The 16,803-nt window shown below is 40.3% G+C and overlaps 1 protein-coding gene across 2 annotated transcripts in view; it reads left to right on the top strand.

Moving 5' to 3' along the window:
* Bdp1 (BDP1 general transcription factor IIIB subunit) overlaps positions 1–16,803 on the top strand; it is a 91,386-nt gene that overhangs the window by 2,451 nt on the left and 72,132 nt on the right. Inside the window, 6 exon segments of one of the 2 annotated variants that reach the window (NM_001402161.1) lie at positions 1,661–1,940; positions 3,355–3,464; positions 4,388–4,447; positions 7,976–8,104; positions 9,935–10,068; positions 12,502–12,596. In NM_001402161.1, the coding sequence (NP_001389090.1) occupies positions 1,661–1,940; positions 3,355–3,464; positions 4,388–4,447; positions 7,976–8,104; positions 9,935–10,068; positions 12,502–12,596 (808 nt within the window). 2 annotated transcript variants of the gene reach the window in all.

Raw genomic sequence — 16,803 nt, 5'->3', positions numbered from 1 at the left:
GTTGGTACTGGGAATTGAACCTGGGCCCTCTGGAAGATCAGCCAGTGCTCTTAACCCTCTGAATCTTCAAAGTAATTATACATATTTATGGAGTACAATGTGTTATTTTAATATGTATTTACAGTGTGCCACAGTAATGGCATATCACTTTAAAAATTCATTATTTGTGTCAAGAGCATTCTAGATCTCTTTTATAACTATCTTGTGATAAAAAATGTTGTCAACCAAGTTATCCTACCAATATAGTGCATTATTAGAAATAAATGTTAATTCTATTCAGCTACATTCCTGTTCTTTTTTTCTTTTTCTTTTCTTGTTTGTTTTCTTTTCTTATTTTGAGACAGGGTTTCCCTGTGTAACTCTGGATGTTCTGGAATCCTCTTTGTAGACCAGGCTGGGCTCAAAGTCCTGCTTCTGCATCCCTAGTGCTGTGACTAAAGGAGTGCATCACCATGCTGGGCTTTTACTTTTTCTTTTTAAATGTTTTATGTATATGGGTATTTTGCCTTTGTGTACCATATGCCTGATGCCCATGGTAACTGGAAGACGACTTTGGATCTCCTGGAACTAGAGTTACAGGCAGTTGTGAGCTGCTATCTGCCTGCTGGAAATTGAACCCAAGTTTTCTGGTAGAGCAGCCAGTACTCTTAACCTCGAGTCATGACTCCAGCTCCATTTCTGAGTGATTTATATCTAATCTGTACCATAGCCAGTAGTTGATTTAAAGTGACTAGATGCTGCTGTCTGTTTGAGCTAGGGTCTCATGTAGCCTAAGCTAGCTTCAGACTAACTCTGTTGATGAGGGTGATCTTGAACTTCTTATCCTTCTGCCTTTACTTCCTGAGTATTGAGGTTACAGACACTTAGCAGAACAGCAACAAAAATTATCCAATCGTCTCAGCTATCTAGTTATTAAAAATTGGCTTATTAAGCTTTGTTTTATGACTTAGTTTTGGTTTTTAGGGTGTTTGGTTTTTTGGTACTTGAAAGAATTCAGCATATTGTTAATGTTTTCTATTGTGCTTAGAAACTAAAAATGGAAAAAGAATAACTTAGACAGTCTTCTTTAGAATTTAAATATGCTAAATTGATGTTTTGTTTAGCCTTTTTAAGAAAAAGGTTTTTTGTGTGTGTGTGTGTGTGTGTGTGTGTGTGTGTGTCTGTCTGTCTGTCTGTCTGTCTAAGACTGAATGCTACATGTGTGCAGGTGTCCATAGAAGCCAGAAAGTGTCAGCTCTTTGGAGTCAGAGTTCCTGGTGTTTCTGAGCTACCTTATGTCAGTGCTGGGAAGACTGGAAGAGTAGATCTACACTTAAGTACAGCCCACTCTCTAGTCTTTTTGTGTGTTTTAAGGTGGTCTTACCTGGTAGGTGGCTCAAGCTGGTTGGAGTTCACTGTGTAATTCAGACTGGCTTCACACTCATGGCACTCTGTCCACCTCAGCCTCCATAGTGCTAAGAGTAGAAGTATGAGCTGCCACTTAAAGCTGAGAGAGTTTTAAAGAAGTGCTTTATTGCAACTCTGTTGTAATCAACATAAATCTGAAAAGTTACTGGTTTTTATGTTTGTTTTTCTTTCTGTTCAATGGGATCTTACTGTCTTAAAACTAGTGTATAACAAAGATGAGTCATGAGGTCTCTCCTTTTCTTTTTAATTCCAGTAATAATGAAAAGACTGGTGATGGAAGTAATGTTGAAGAGTCTAGCACACTGCCCTCTGCTGCTTCACAGAGAAGAAAGCGAGTGTCTGGCACGTCTAGTCTTGGTCAGCCTCCTGTCAGTGCCCCCTCACAGAGTCGCCCCTTATCTACAGTTAATCACGATGCGCCACAGCCAAACCCTACTCCAGCTAAAGAGAAACAGCCGTGCTCAGACAGATACCGAATATATAAAGCCCGCAAACTGAGAGAGATGTTGAAAGAGGAGCTGAGAAAGGAGAAGGTGAGTGAGCGAACTGTAGTCCAGGCCCTCCTTCTGACCCAGCCTTCCAAATCTCACACCACCACATTTGTCTTGATAGTCATTTAGAAATAATTCATTTGTACTTTTCACTATTTTAGTTTTTTAAGATTATTTCTCTGTGTAGCCCTGGCTTTCATGGAACTCACTCTGTAGACCAGGCTGGCCTCAAACTCACAGAGGTCCATCTGCCTCTGCCTCTTCTGCCTCCTCAGCGTCAGAATCAAAGGTGTGTCCCACTACGCCTGGCTATTTCATTAGTTTTGGTGACAGCAAAAAATAAGTTTTTATAAATATGTAGATAGAGTTATAAGCATATGAAAATAGTTTTTTATAAAAATGTTTAAGTGATGTGGAATAATTATGTGAATTAAAATAAGTATAATTGAGCAATATGAATTGGTAATGTTTTAAGTTGAACTGTGACAAAAACCCTTACAGAATGCACGTAGTGGAGTGTATGTTTTTTTTACTTGATGACAGCGCACAGTGGAACGGGAGTAAAGCTGGCTTTGTGTTAGAGACTTAAGCTTCGCACATTAGCTTCACTCCTTACTAGCAATGTGATGGGCAGCTTAGTCTGTCTGTGTCTCTGTCCTTACTTGTACGATATTGCCAGTGATAATATCAGTACCTCTCTGGAGGACTCAGGTATGTTTTATCATCTTCAGAGTGCCCCCCTCTCTCTTATCTTTTGTTGTGAAACCCATATTAAATGTCTTTAATTAAAATAAGGGACTGGAGAGGTGCTTCAGTGGTTAAGGTGTGTGCTTGGTGATCTGGAGTGGTGAAGTTTGTACCCCAGTACCTGTGTGAGAAGCTGTCCTTTCCACTGATGGCTGTAAACTCAGCCCCGAGAGGGGATAGGATCCCTGGGGCTTCCTGGCTTCCACTCTAGCCAAGATGTGAGCCCTGCCTCAAAGAGTGAAGTAGAAGACAACGCTCAGTGCCCTTTTCTGGCCTCCATGGGGCAGTACCCAGGCACACTTACCAATGCCCACACATGTTTGCATACACACAAATAAAAATATATCACAATAAAACATCTTTAATAAAACATCTAATTCTCCTTCATTAAAAAAAAAGCTTCTGAACTGGAGAGATGGCTCAGCCGTTAAGGGCACTGACTGCTCTTCCAGAGGCCCTGAGTTCAATTCCCATGGTGGCTCACAACCATCTGTAACGGGATCCGATGCCCTCTTCTGGTGTGTCTGAAGACTGCAACAGTGTGCTCACATATATAAAAAAAAAGCTTCTGAGATTGTATAATACAATAATTCAGGTTATAAGTGGTTTCTTAAAATTAGGCATAATGGTAATATTAAAGCACTTGAGGACAGTGGGCTGTGTTTGAGTTTAGTGCGTCTGAAATTATTCTGTATATCTCTGTATACAGAAACAGTGGAAAAACAAATTTGCAACAAATGAAAGCCAGAGACCACCAGATCGTTCAAAAATGACTATGAGAGACTTCATATATTACCTTCCAGATAGCAATCCGATGACGTAAGTAAAATTCATTTATGCTTTGTTTCGTTGGGTGTGTAATGATATATCACTTTTATCAGTTTCATGTTCAGAAGCTCGTTGAATAATTCATAGCATTTATATTATCTTTTAAAGATAAAGTTTCTAACAAAGTGAGTATGGGTACGTTTTTCTCCTTTGGTGCTGGGGTTTAAGCCTGTGCCTTTCTCATGTGCACTACTCACTCATAGCCGTGCCATATCAAGTAACTCTTTTCCCGGGGGGAAGGTGAGTCCTTCTTTATCACCTAGGGTTAAAGGGACTTCTTGTTTTAGTTATTGGGCTATAGAGTAATTTCTATTTCTTATTGTCTATGAGGTGATATAAAGGAATATAGTTCTTATGCCCTATTTCATTGGGAATGGTGTAGTTTGAATAACCAGTTCTTCATGAACAAGGCTTTAATTCTTTAATTAAAGTTGGCCTGAGGTAGCAGGCAGAAGTCTTACAAATCTGTTTGTGGTGGTGTAGTAGGTGGCTTAGCGTCATCCTCAGGCTCGGCCTCTGTGTTTGCCAGGCCTTCGGTCACTCTGAAGGAGGTCTGGGCAGGAGCCACCTAGTGTGCTTCATTTCCCAGGGCCGACAGTCTCTCTTCACTAAGAATTAGAAGGAAAATATTTATTCAGGGTCCAGCAGGCGATTGGTACTTGATGAGGTTTGACTGAAAAACTCTCCTACCATTAGTTTTTGGCTGCTATGTGCTGGGCATCAAGCTCATTCTCAGCCTTCACTGGGCTAATTTCCACAGCTAGGCCTGAGTGACAAAAGGACTGGTGAACGTTATTATGAATGCCACAGTACATCGTATAAAAAGTGGAAACTAAGGTAAATTTTTTCTGGCTATGAGAGAATTGCTAAAATATTAATTTATTAAAAAATATTCTTTTTTTGGTACTTAACAGTTCTTCAGTGGAACAAGAAAAGAAATGTGAGAAATCCTTGGCTCCCACCCCAACAAGAGAGTGAGCATCTTACCATACTCCTTTCCGTGTGTGCATTCCTGTTGTTGCTGTACAGCACATGAGGCCCACTCTGGTGCCCACCACTGACGTACACCCAGCCTTAGACACACTTTTAGAATGGAATCTAATGGTTCTTCTCTTTTCCTTTCCTTTCTGTTCTTGTCTGTTCTTTGTGCATGTGTGTGTGTTTGGTGTGCATGTGTGTCTTGTGTGGGCATGCCTTTGTCTTCCTCAGTTGAGCTTCAGTTTATGTAATGAGCAAGGTCTTGTTGTTTTTGTCTTGTCTGCCTAGTCAGCTTGCCTCTGAAATCCCTTATTGAGTGCTGGCTGCCAGGCCTGCCTATATTTTACATGGATTTGAGGATCCGAACTCCATTCCTCACACTTGGTGGGTGAGCACTTTATCCAGTGAACACCCTCCCACCCGAACCCTCAAGTGGCGCTTTCTGTACGTCTGATTGCTTCGTAACAATAGACTTCTTAGGAGTAGAAGTCCTTAGGACAGCCGGGGCTACAGAAAGAAAGCCCTGTCTCATAGAAGAGAAGAGACGCTCTAGCTGGGCATGCTCACTGGTGTAATCTCAGCCCTTGAGAAGCTGAACCAGGAGGGTCCCAGGTTCAAGGTCAATCTTTACTACTGAGGTGTAGCATTATTCTTGGAGAGATGTGAATAAATGTCTACTTGCCCCAGATAGGGGACTGGTGACAGACCACCAGTAAAGATACCACCAAAGTCCCAACTTGGACTTTTTAGTTTTTAAGACAGGGATTTTCTGTGTAGCTCTGGATCTTGCTAGAACCAGGCTAGCATTGAACTCATAGAGATTGCCTGCCGCTGCCTCCTGGGTGCTGGGATTAAAGGCCCCACCACTGTCCGGTGAAACAATGAGTTTTATGGGTGTTAATTATCAGCGATATGAGTGAGGGGTTACTTATAAGATCATCATTATCTCAAAATCCCACCGCATCACCGTATCACCAAAGCCCACCGCAGCATGGGCACTGGCTCGTGAAACCTGGGAACCTAGCATTCTTTACAACATGGAGGCAGTTCAGCAGGCCGCAGATGCCTTTCAGCAGTCTTTACTGCTTGGGATGGGAAGATATAATTTATTTGGTCAGTTTCAGGGACTACTTGTAGCCTTTAATTTGTTGGTTCCTGAGCTTTACAGACGTCTCTGTAGGAATATCCAGTATCTTAAGCTTCTCATTCAGAGAGGTTGTATTTTAGGGAGAATTTGTCTCAGAAATGTACACACACATACACACACAGTTAGATCTTTTCAGAATGAAAGACCTATAATATTTGTGTAATATATATGTAATTGACTTATATTATGACTTGTATATGTACATGCCTGGTGTATATGAGTGTCATAGCTTGTAGGGGAATAGGGAAAGACAGCTTGATATTCAGTTCTCTTCCAACATGTGGGTTCCATGTATTGAACATAGGTGTCTGGCTTGACATCAAGTGCCTTTCTTTACCAGCTGGGCCATCTCACTCACAAGTTTTAAATTAAAGATGTTCAAATTGAGGTTTGGTTTTATTTTGAAACAGGCCTTGGCTGGCCTAGAACTTGGCATGTAGAGCAGTCTGGGCCTTGGATTTAGAGATTAGTCTACTCTGGCTCTTAGTGTTAGGATTAAAGTATACACTACTATGCCCAGCAGTTAGGAGTTGTTTCTTGTCAAAACAGTAGCTTTGTGTGGTAAAAATTTCAAAGGAACAAAGGGAATATTGAAAAAAAGTCTTTCTACCTTTGTTTCTTTGTGGTTTAAAAGTGTGTGGTTCCCACCCCACCCCCCAAGCAACAAATGTTACTAATTAAAACAACACTTTTTTTTATTACATGTATTTATTGTGAGCATGCATTGTGTATGTGTGTATGTGTGTGGGCACATGCATGCCATGGTGCGTGTGTGGAGGGAGACGAGTCTTCGTGGTAGTCGTGCATTCTGGGCGGTGCACACCACTGCTGCTGCTCTGCATTCAGCTTGTCAGGCTTTGTGCAAGAGCCACTCACCAGCTTTTAAATACAGCATTTTAGATTTATACGTTATGTGTGCTTCAATAAGATATGAATAGTGTAGTAGAAAGATGGATTTGGGTTTATTTGTTTAAAAAAACTAAGTTATAATTGGGTGGGAGCAAGAAGTTCTGATGGACTTTCTCACATTTGGCTGACTGACCATCTGAGAGCTGGATGTGGGTGTGCATCTTTGTAAGCCCAGCACTTGAGAGGCTGAGCTTGAAGCTAGCATGGGCACACAGAATGAGTACCAGGCTATTTTGGGCTTCATAGCAAGAGCCTACCTCATAGAAAATAAAACTAAACTAAAGAAAGATATAGTAGTATACTTATTTTAGAAAGCTAGAAAAAAGTAGATAGTACGTTTTTACCATAAAGCATTGAGAAAAGTTTGAAAAGATGGAAATGTTTACCTAAGTTAAACATCGTACTCTGCTTTCCTCAGTTGAAATGTCATATAGCGTTATTGCGCTCTGTAGTTTTCATGTTTCTGTATGAGTTAAGAGGTATGGGGCTGGAGAGATGGTTCAGCAGTTAAAACCACCCAGGTTGAATTGCTAGCACCACGTGGTAACTCACAACCATCTGAAACTCCAGTTCTTCTGGCCTTCCCATAGCACTAGTCATGCACACTATGCACACATACATGTGCAGGTGAAAAGCTATACATGTAAAATAATAAAAATAAAATAATAAAAATAGCTTCCAAAAAGGTGGACAAAGAAAAATTTTGCTTGGCTTTAAGTTCTGTTCTTTCTGTTCTGCAGTCCAGAGGGAAGGGTCTCTAAGTTTCAGGTGAGCATAACACAATTAACCCGGAGGACTGTTCTAAGGGTTTTTGTTAATTCTGTTGTAACTGGTTTACTTGATACTTTATTAAGGTAGAAAGATAACATTTGTTTATTTATTTATTTTTATCATTGGCTTCAAACCCAAGGTATACTATAAACCACTAAGTTACATGACTGGTACCGTTAGTTTATTTTAAAAGAGAGTAAATAGAGAGAGTGGTAGTGAATGCCTTTAATTCCAGCACTCAAGATGTAGAGGCAGGAGGAAGGCAGGAAGGTCTCTGTGAGTTTGAGGCCAGTCTGGTCTATAGGAAGAGGTCCAGGACAGCCAGGGCTAGAATAGTGAACCCCTGTCTTGATAAAAAAGAGTTACCAAATAAAATTAGAAAGAAACCTTAACCCCTCTGCCGCTGCCCCACTGTATTCGTCCATCTATCCATCTATTTTGAGTCAGGATCTTAAGGTAAAGTTCACAGAGACCTAGATCTCTTGGTTCTCTTCCTTGGTCTCCTTAGTGCCACGATTACCTTGTGTTTCCCCATGCCTGCCAGGGTAACTGGGTCCTGTGGTATTTTCAGTTAAGTTATAGAGAAAGTTTGAAATAGCTGGATGTTGGTTTTTTTAGAAACTTGTTTTCACCTCATACTATTCAGGAGATACTGTTTTGTTGCTATAGAAACAGGTAACTGTTTATATTTTAGTAGGCAAGAAAATCAGAGCACGCAAGATGCTAATGATAATGAAGATGTGGAAGAGGAGGTGGATGACGGGCCACTTCTGGTTCCTCGAGTAAAAGTGGCAGAAGATGGCTCTATTATTTTAGATGAAGAAAGGTGAGTTACAGGGATGGGGCAGGAGGGAGGGATGGTAAAGAACAGAGATCCCGTTTCTAATCTGTCAGCGTAACTTAACCAGCTGCCACTGGATAGACTGACATCATGAGTATTTTAAGTAGAAAGATGGACTAAATTAATTTGTAATTTTAGCATGTTTTGCATGAGATGCTCTCACTCTCTTGTCTGTCAGCCTAACTTTGTTTACTCATCACGTTGCTGCTAACCCACTCCAGCTGCTGAACAGCTATGTGCTGTTACCTCCGAGGATGAAGTTTACGATCGATTCAGTCTTGAAGTTGTATTTAGATTTTTCATATTATTAATTTTATTTTGTTTGATTTTTTTTTTTTTTTTTTGAAACAGGGTCTCTCATGTAGCCCTGGCTGGCCTGAGACTTGCTTTGTAGACCAAGTTGTCCTTGAACTTACAGGGATCCACTTTTCTCTGCCTCCCGGTGCTACTAAAGGTGGACATCACCATACCTAGCTCTAATTTCGAGTTTGGTTGATCTTCAGGAACTTCAGTTACATGTGGTTTTGAGCAGTCTGACGTGGGTGCTGGGAACTTAATTTGGGTCCTCTGGAAGAGCATTAAGCACTGTTTTTGGTTTTTGTTCTTTTTTTTGTTTTGTGTGTGTATATATGTTTTTATTTTGTAATTTAAGAGTTTCAAATTTTGTACAACATGTATGGTCATATTTCCAGATCACCTTCCTTCCTTTTTTTAATTTAAACCCGTCAAGACCAGTAAGTGCTACCCAGATATTTTTGAATGTGTGATATTTGAGCATGGTCTACTTATTAGAGAAAACTCTGTCTCCCTTTCCCAGCAGCTATCAGTTGTTATTTGCTGCACACGTAGGGGTGAGATTTCATGTTCATCTCCCCTCTGCATGCTGGGATTTGGTCTAGCCTGGGCTTGTAAAGGTTGTGTGCATGCTGTGAGTTCATATGTGCAGCTGCTACCTAGCTATGTGTCCAGGAGAGGTTTGCTTATAGTCGCCCTGGCTCTACACTCTTTCCACCCTTCCTTCCGTAGAGATTCCTGAGCCGTGACAGGGGCATGTGCTACATATGCTCCACTAATGACCGAACGTTTTGTCTTTTATTCTCTGCACTTTGGCCTTGTAGGTCTGTGTTAGTCATCATCTACTGCAGATAGAAGTTGAGGGTTGAGCGTTGCATTAATAATGTTAGCTCAGTGGTAGAGCGCTTGCCTAGGAAGCGCAAGGCCCTGGGTTCGGTCCCCAGCTCCGAAAAAAAGAACCCCCCCCAAAAAAAAAATAATGTTTGCTGTAACGATAGTCTTTAGGAACATCAAGCAGTTCTTAGCTGCTGACCAATCTCTCCAGCTCTAAAGTGTATATTTTATATGGGATCAGGTAACAAAGAGGTAACTGCAAAGGTTTTTGCAGTTCAATAGTAAAAATGTATATAACATTTAAATTGACTGTAATATAAATGCAGTGCTGGTAAGTGTTTCTGTGTGATCGTGATTTTACATGTCAGTAATAGTTAAGAGGTGTTAGTCCAGGAGGCATTTAGAAATTCACAGACCAAGAAGACAGAGAAGACAATGGTTCTTCCAAAGGTACTCCAAAGGTATTTTGAAATGCTATAACTAAAAACAGGTTGGCATTTATTTCTGGACCTTAGAAATCACATTTGGAAAATATATATTTCAAATTTATTATTTTTTTCAAATATATATATTACACTTCTATATTAACTGCTATGTAATTTTAGAATACAGTAGTTAAATCTCATCTACTATTGTTTTTCATACTTTTTTTTAGTGTGACCATATTTGAAAATGTCTTTCTTTCAGTTTAACTGTAGAAGTTTTGAGAACGAAAGGCCCCTGTGTTGTTGAGGAGAATGATCCTATATTTGAGCGTGGCTCCACAACTACTTATTCCAGCTTTAGGAAAAACTACTACTCAAAGCCGTGGTCCAATAAAGGTAATTAATTCTCATTAAAAGTTCTTTGGTGTTCTTTTGGAATGAAATGAGCTTTGATTGAAGCTTCGGACTTCTTATAAATAAAATGTAAACTGTTACCTTGGTTTCCATTCACTTAATTTTATTGGTTCCTCTCCTCCTTCCCCTACTATATTTTTGACTTTCCTTTAGAAATCATTAGCATTTATTGTTCATTTTGCCTGGAATCTTTTTCAAACTTTACAAAGAAACCCCGTTTAAGTGACTAACTGGCTGTTTCCGTGTGAGCACTAGCCATGTGTAGCAGTGGATCATTCCATTTGTAGGCTCTCATCATGACACTCACCTGCAGATGCTGTATGCTGGACTTTGAACAGGTCTCCCCAGCAGTCACGGTGCAGGCCTATAATGCAGCCTTCAGGAGGCTTAGGCAGGGCAGCGAGTGGGTGTGAGTCCAGTCTGGGCTATATAAGGACTCATCTGAAACAAACGACAAACAAATGAAAAACACAAGAACAACACAGTACACAAGGCATATTTCACAGTGTTTCTCACTGCTTACTTTTTAGTATAGAAATGCTTTTTAAGCATGGCAGGATAAAGGGCAAAAGGAATTATTCTGGACTTCCCTCCTTTGACTATTACCAGTTGGTGTTTTTCTCTTTTAAGATTAAATTCTGTCAGCTTTTGGCATTTCCCCTCACTTCCTCCTTCCCTTTCCCAATATGTTAGAAAGCACCATGGCCCCTTTAGTCCAGTGAACATTTTTCCAAGTGCTTGTCTCTCAGTCTGTCTTGTCTCTTTCTTTTCTCTCATTCATTCTGCTACTCACCAAGTATTTTGTTTCTTATAGCTGTCCAAACACAAAAGCCCCATCAATTCATATTTTACCAATTGTCTATAAAGTGTTATTTTCTTACAGCTTTGCCAATAATTTGTACGTTGTACGAGCTTATGGAAATTTAATATTCCAAAATACTTGTTGATATTACTATACATTTGCTTGATAGCAATAAGATCCAGCATCTGGAATTTTCAGTTTTAAAATTTGCTTTAATATTTAAAACAATTTTAAATTTACATATATTTAGATTATATTCTTTCCTTCCCCCAAATTTGTACAGTTCTCCATTTCCTGACTTACCCAACTCTTAATTCTTTTCAAAAAAAAAAAAAAACCAATACAACAAAACTTTCAAAACCTACAAAGCAAAATACAACATCATTCAAAAAGAAAAAAAAAAAAAAAAAACCCAAACACCAAAACCTACGAAACTGCAGCTAAGTACAAGCACACACAAGCTGTGGGGTCCATTATTTGTTGGTTAGCTACTCCTGACCGTGAGCTCTGCCTGGGATGGTTGATATACCCGGTGTCATTCCAGTAGAGAACACTGATTCTCTCTCTCCTCTCAAGTATAATTGACAGTTCTGTTGTTAACCTTTATCCAAGTAGCTATGTTTACATTCATAAATTTTTTAAATATAAGAAGCAGAAACTTTCACAACAACGTTGGACAAGACAGACTAGCAGAAGGAAAGAACGAGAGAGGGCACAAGAGTCAGGCCCAGGAATCCCATAAAACCTAGAGTCAGAGCTGTGCTGTGAGCGCAGAGGACCAGGGGCAGACCTGTGGGCCCTGGCCATGCTGCGTCAGTGTGTGAGTTCATGTGAGCTTGGCTTAAGTTGCTTTAGAGGCCTTGTTTGCTTGGAGTCTCCCATCCCCTCTGGTCCTTACACTCATCCTTCTTCCTCTTCTGAGGGCTCCCTGAGCCCTGAGGGGACATTTGATGGAGACATCCCTTTTAGGGCTGAGAGTTCCTAGGTCTCTTACTCTGAGTAACGTCTGGCTGCGAGCCTCTGTATCTGCTCCTGTCTGCTGCTGCTGATGGCAGAGCCCGGAAGTGATCTAAGAGTATAAAAGAATATCACTAGGGATCATTTGAGTGCTACATTTTTTTTTCCTTTTAGACCACTATTTGGTTTTGCCCTAGGTCCCTGGGCTATCTAGTCTTAGGTTCATGGTCATACAAGCAGTGCCAGCTTTGGATTCCATCTCATGGAGTGGCTTTAAGTCAGATGAGTTACTGGTTGTTACTCTCTGCAAGTGTTTATCATTGTGCTGCTTGTGGCAGGGGAACGTTCTCCTGGGACTGGAAACTTGTATCACACATGTCACAGTTCTGGAACGCATAGCAGTTCTTGTTAACATGGCCTCCTGAGTTCTGGGGTTATGGAATGTACCACCGCAATTACCTGTGAAGATAGTTCTATGTTTTATAGTGTTCGAGCTTCTTTTCAATGAAATTAAGTACTCTATAACTTATTTTGGTTAAGTTTTTATATATAGTTTTATAAATATATATATATATATATATATAATTGTATATAACTAATTACCTTCTTTTGTCTGAATGGAAAATTAAAATTCAGTTAATTTTTTATTTTTACAGAAACAGATATGTTTTTTTTAGCCATCAGCATGGTAGGAACTGACTTTTCTATGATTGGACAACTTTTTCCTCACAGAGCAAGGATAGAAATTAAGGTAAAGTATACCTATAATGTTTATTGGTTAGAGAGGGTAAAAAAAAAATTACTTTTTTTTTTTAAGTTAAAAGCTTTGTTCACAGTCATTTGTTCTCTATTGTGTTTGTGTGTGTGATACTGCTTTTTGTATAATATCTCAATTTTAGTATAGTTATATCTCCTGTATTTGAGAACTGTTAATAAAGATACTAAGATTAAGAGTTAGTGAAAATAGAAGGAAGATGTATCAGAATACTTGAAGGAAGCATAGCTCTATGACTATAAAGTATCTGAGATCTTCTGGGATGATGGAAAGTGTTGACTGGGTGTCACTGAATGGAGCATTGCTGTCTCAGTCCCCCTTCGCTCTGTAAGTGACCCCTAACATCATGATGTCAGGTGCAGACGCACCGTGCCAGATGAGCTGTGTGTTGGTGCTGAGAAGCTGCATATGCACTTTCTGGATAGGAATGTGGGTTCCCACGTACTGTGTTGCCATAGTGTATTCCCAGTTAACAATGAGAGATTCTCTCAACCGTGTGTGTTTTTCTCCATCTTATCATGTGTGCTACAGTAGCGAGAACAGCCATTGAGGAAGATAAGATTTGGGTGCCCTTAAAGTATACTAGACTTGATTGCCTAGAACATTATGTAGTGGCATCCTGTGGTGTGGTGTCACAGCCTCACTGGATTTCTACAAGAGGGGAGGAGCCTGCTTGTTTGTTTATTTGTATGCATGTGTACGGTAAATATTTAAAAAATGTGGGGCACCAGGCACCATGCAGTGCCACCTCCGGTTACTCTCTGTCCCTGACAGCTCTCCGCCTCCATGGCTAGCCCCGTCAGTGGTGGGTTCTGCCACACTAGTCTCATACAGAGACCGCCTATCTCAAGGCTTTCTTGCTGTATACTCTGTTCATATTCTAGCAACCTGATAAAATCAAAACTCTAGAGGTTGTAATTTATCAACCAGATTTATATCAGTAAATTCTCACTCCACAAAATGTCCACACAATAAACTCAGAGCCAATTGATATTGGTATAAATTGCCCACCTAGATAAGATGAATTGTCCTGTAATTATCCACCGCTTATAAGATTTTCATAGCTACCTGTGGCTATTTAAAACCACATGGAGGTGGGTTATCCTTCTCCTCTTGCATTTTTGTTTTTCTTCCTCTTTCTCCTATCTCTCCCACCTTTCAAAAACTCTGCCCCTGCCTTTCTTTTTTACTGCCCAATCACAGGCCTTGCCTGTGCTTGTGCCTGCCCTCACCTGTATGTAGACATCAATCTGTATGTATGTATGTATGTATGTATGTATGTATGAATGCATGTGTATATTTATGTTTGCTTTGAGACAGAATCTCTGACACTGGCTGTCCTCAAGCTCACTTTGTCACTTAGGCTGTCTTCACACTCAGACTCCCCTGCCTCTGAGTGCTGGGGTTGGTTGGAGGCATGCTCTATCAGGCCTGGCTCCTGCTTGTATTCTTTATGTTCTAATGTTGATCTTGGTTAAAAATATCTCAATAGTAAAGTTTTCTGAAGGCTAAAATTTGTTTAGAGGTAGAACTTGCTCTGATAATCTTATTAATTAATAGTTTGTCACTGACATTTCTTTCAGAAAACATTTATGTTCTTCCCTTAAAAGATTAGTGTAATTCTAGCAGGTCTTTGGTTAAAGTGTAGGAAAGTGAAAATGCTGGTTCTAAGGCCACTGAAGTAGATGTTGACTCCTGCAGGTTGAGCTAATCTTGTACTATATTCCATGTATGCATTGCAGAGGTTTGCTGCATTTTCATTCTTTTTAAAAAACCTTTAAAAATTACTGTAGTTTTAAAGATTTATTTATTTTATGTATGTGAGTACACTGTCATTGTTTTCAGGCACACCAGAAGAGGGCGTCGGATCCCATTACAGATGGTTGTGAGCCACCGTGTGGTTGCTGGGAATTGAACCCACGTCCTCTGGAAGAGCAGTCAGTGCTCTTAACACTGAGCCATCTCTCCAGCCCTAAATATTATTTTTACTTTATGTGTATGGGCATTTGCCTGCATGTATGCCTGTGTGCCCAGTGTCTATGGAAACCAGAAGAGGGCATCAAGTCATCTAGAACTGGAGTTGGAGCCACCATGTGGGTGATAGAAATTGAATCCAGGTTCTCTGGAAGAGTAGCCAATGCTGTTAATCCTTTGTCTCCACAGCCTCCATATTACATTTTTTGAGTAATTTTTACCACTTCATTCATGAGGCATATTGATTTGCATATTTCTGTTTTCTTTCTTTTTTCTTTTTCGAGTGCTGGTACCGAGTATGTGTTTTATCACCAAGCTATACCCCTGATCCCTGTAATTGTCTTTCAAAGTTCTTGGCTGTTTGTTGTTTCCTGAAATGAGCAGGGACGAGTACCTCTTGCTCATTTTGGAACAATTTAAGACAATTTAAGATTAGCACTGTTTCTCCTTAATGTTTGATGGGACTTACCAGTAAAACCAGAACCTGGTTTTGTTTTTTGGTGAAAGTGTTTAGATTATATCATATTTTCAGAGATGTTCAGGTGTTTAGTTTTAGTTAAGCCTGCAATCTAAGGATCACTGCAGCCTAAGAATTTTTTTTTTCCTTTTTTTTTTCGGAGCTGGGGACCGAACCCAGGGCCTTGTGCTTGCTAGGCAAGCGCTCTACCACTGAGCTAAATCCCCAACCCCCCGCAGCCTAAGAATTTTAAACCAGGCTGAACAACACAGACCCAACATAGACCCATTTTCCTCCACAAATAAAGTTCTCGTATTGCTGGGCAGTGGAGGTACACACTTTAATCCCAGCACTTGGGAGGCAGAAGCAGGGAATCTCTTGAGTTTAATGCTGGCCTGGTCTATGGAGTACAGAGAAACTAGGACAGCTAGGGCTGTTACATAGAGAAACATGGTTATTTTGGGGGGATACGGGGGTGGGAGATAGGGAAGGGATTCTTGTGTCAATTTTGATGGACATATCTATAAAAAATTTCTTACTGTTGTCATTTAACATTTGTAGGGTTTGTGGTGATAACCCTATTTGATTTTTCTATTTCCTCCGCCACTGATCTATATTCTTTAAAATTACTTCTGTTTAGGGTGTTTTGAGACAGTTACATTTTGTAAGCCAGGCTGGCTCCAAATTTAATCCTCCTCACTTAGCAATCCTTCTCTATGGGCTTATGATTTTAAAACTATCCTTTAAGCAAGGTAGAAGTGGTGGTGTGTGCCTGTTATTTTAGTATTCAGGAGGAGGCAGGACAATAGTGAGCTTAAGACCTGCTTTGGTGCATGAGATGCTGCCCTAAGCGATCACAAATAAATAAACAAAACTTACAAGACACGTCTGGGGCTATGACTTCGCTAGTACAGCCCGTGTCTTGCAAGCGTAAAGGTCTGAGTGAGTCTGAGCATCCACGCAGAGTATGGGCATGGTGATGCAAGCCTGTACTCCACAGTCCACAGTGGAGGCAGGACGCTAGGAGGTCATGGGTACGTTTGAGCTGAATAGTGATCTTGAGGCGACACTGGAGCACATTAGTACTTGTCTCAAAATTTTTCTATCTTATATAATATATATTTTATTATAGGTATATCAGTGCAGGCTTAGTTTTTTTTTTTTTTTAAACCTCTGTTAGTTAGGGTTCTTTAGTGCTCCAACCTCTGTTCTCACCCAGTGAAGGAGAGGGAAGATGGTGAATAAGGACAAGGTAGTACAGACCTGTGTAGAAGTAGTTCTTTGGGGCTATCCCAGTCTTTGTGGTCAGGATACTAGCAGTCCAGTCTAAAACATCAAACATGAATTAGTAGCAATAGTCTTGTCCAACCAGCAGACAGCAAACATGAATCAGTAGCAGTAGCTTGATCCAGAAGAAACCATGAGGCTTGGCCAAAAGGGGCAAGTGCGGTGTACCACAAGAAGATCTCTGGCACATTTCTCCTATGAAGTCACAGCAAGTAAAGATCAGTGAAGGTCAGCAAGTGTTGCAAGGTGCACCAGTGCCAGCGTATGCTTCGCTTAGACTCTTTCCAGATATCACGTGCCCTCTCAGGTGTCTGCTTCATCATAACGTCCTCCCCTGTGACATCTTCTAGAAAAATATCACAGGATACTACTGAGTCTCCAAAGAAACCAGAAATTTCCACTTTATATTTGGAACTATATATAAATGAGATAAACAGGTTTAAAATTTTGCCTGATTAAAGACTG

This window comes from Rattus norvegicus, chromosome 2, assembly GCF_021556685.1.
Source record: "Rattus norvegicus strain SHRSP/BbbUtx chromosome 2, alternate assembly SHRSP_T2T, whole genome shotgun sequence".
Taxonomy (NCBI): domain Eukaryota; kingdom Metazoa; phylum Chordata; class Mammalia; order Rodentia; family Muridae; genus Rattus; species Rattus norvegicus.
Note: the sequence above shows the minus strand (reverse complement) of the source record. Positions and strands in the feature narration are given on the sequence as shown.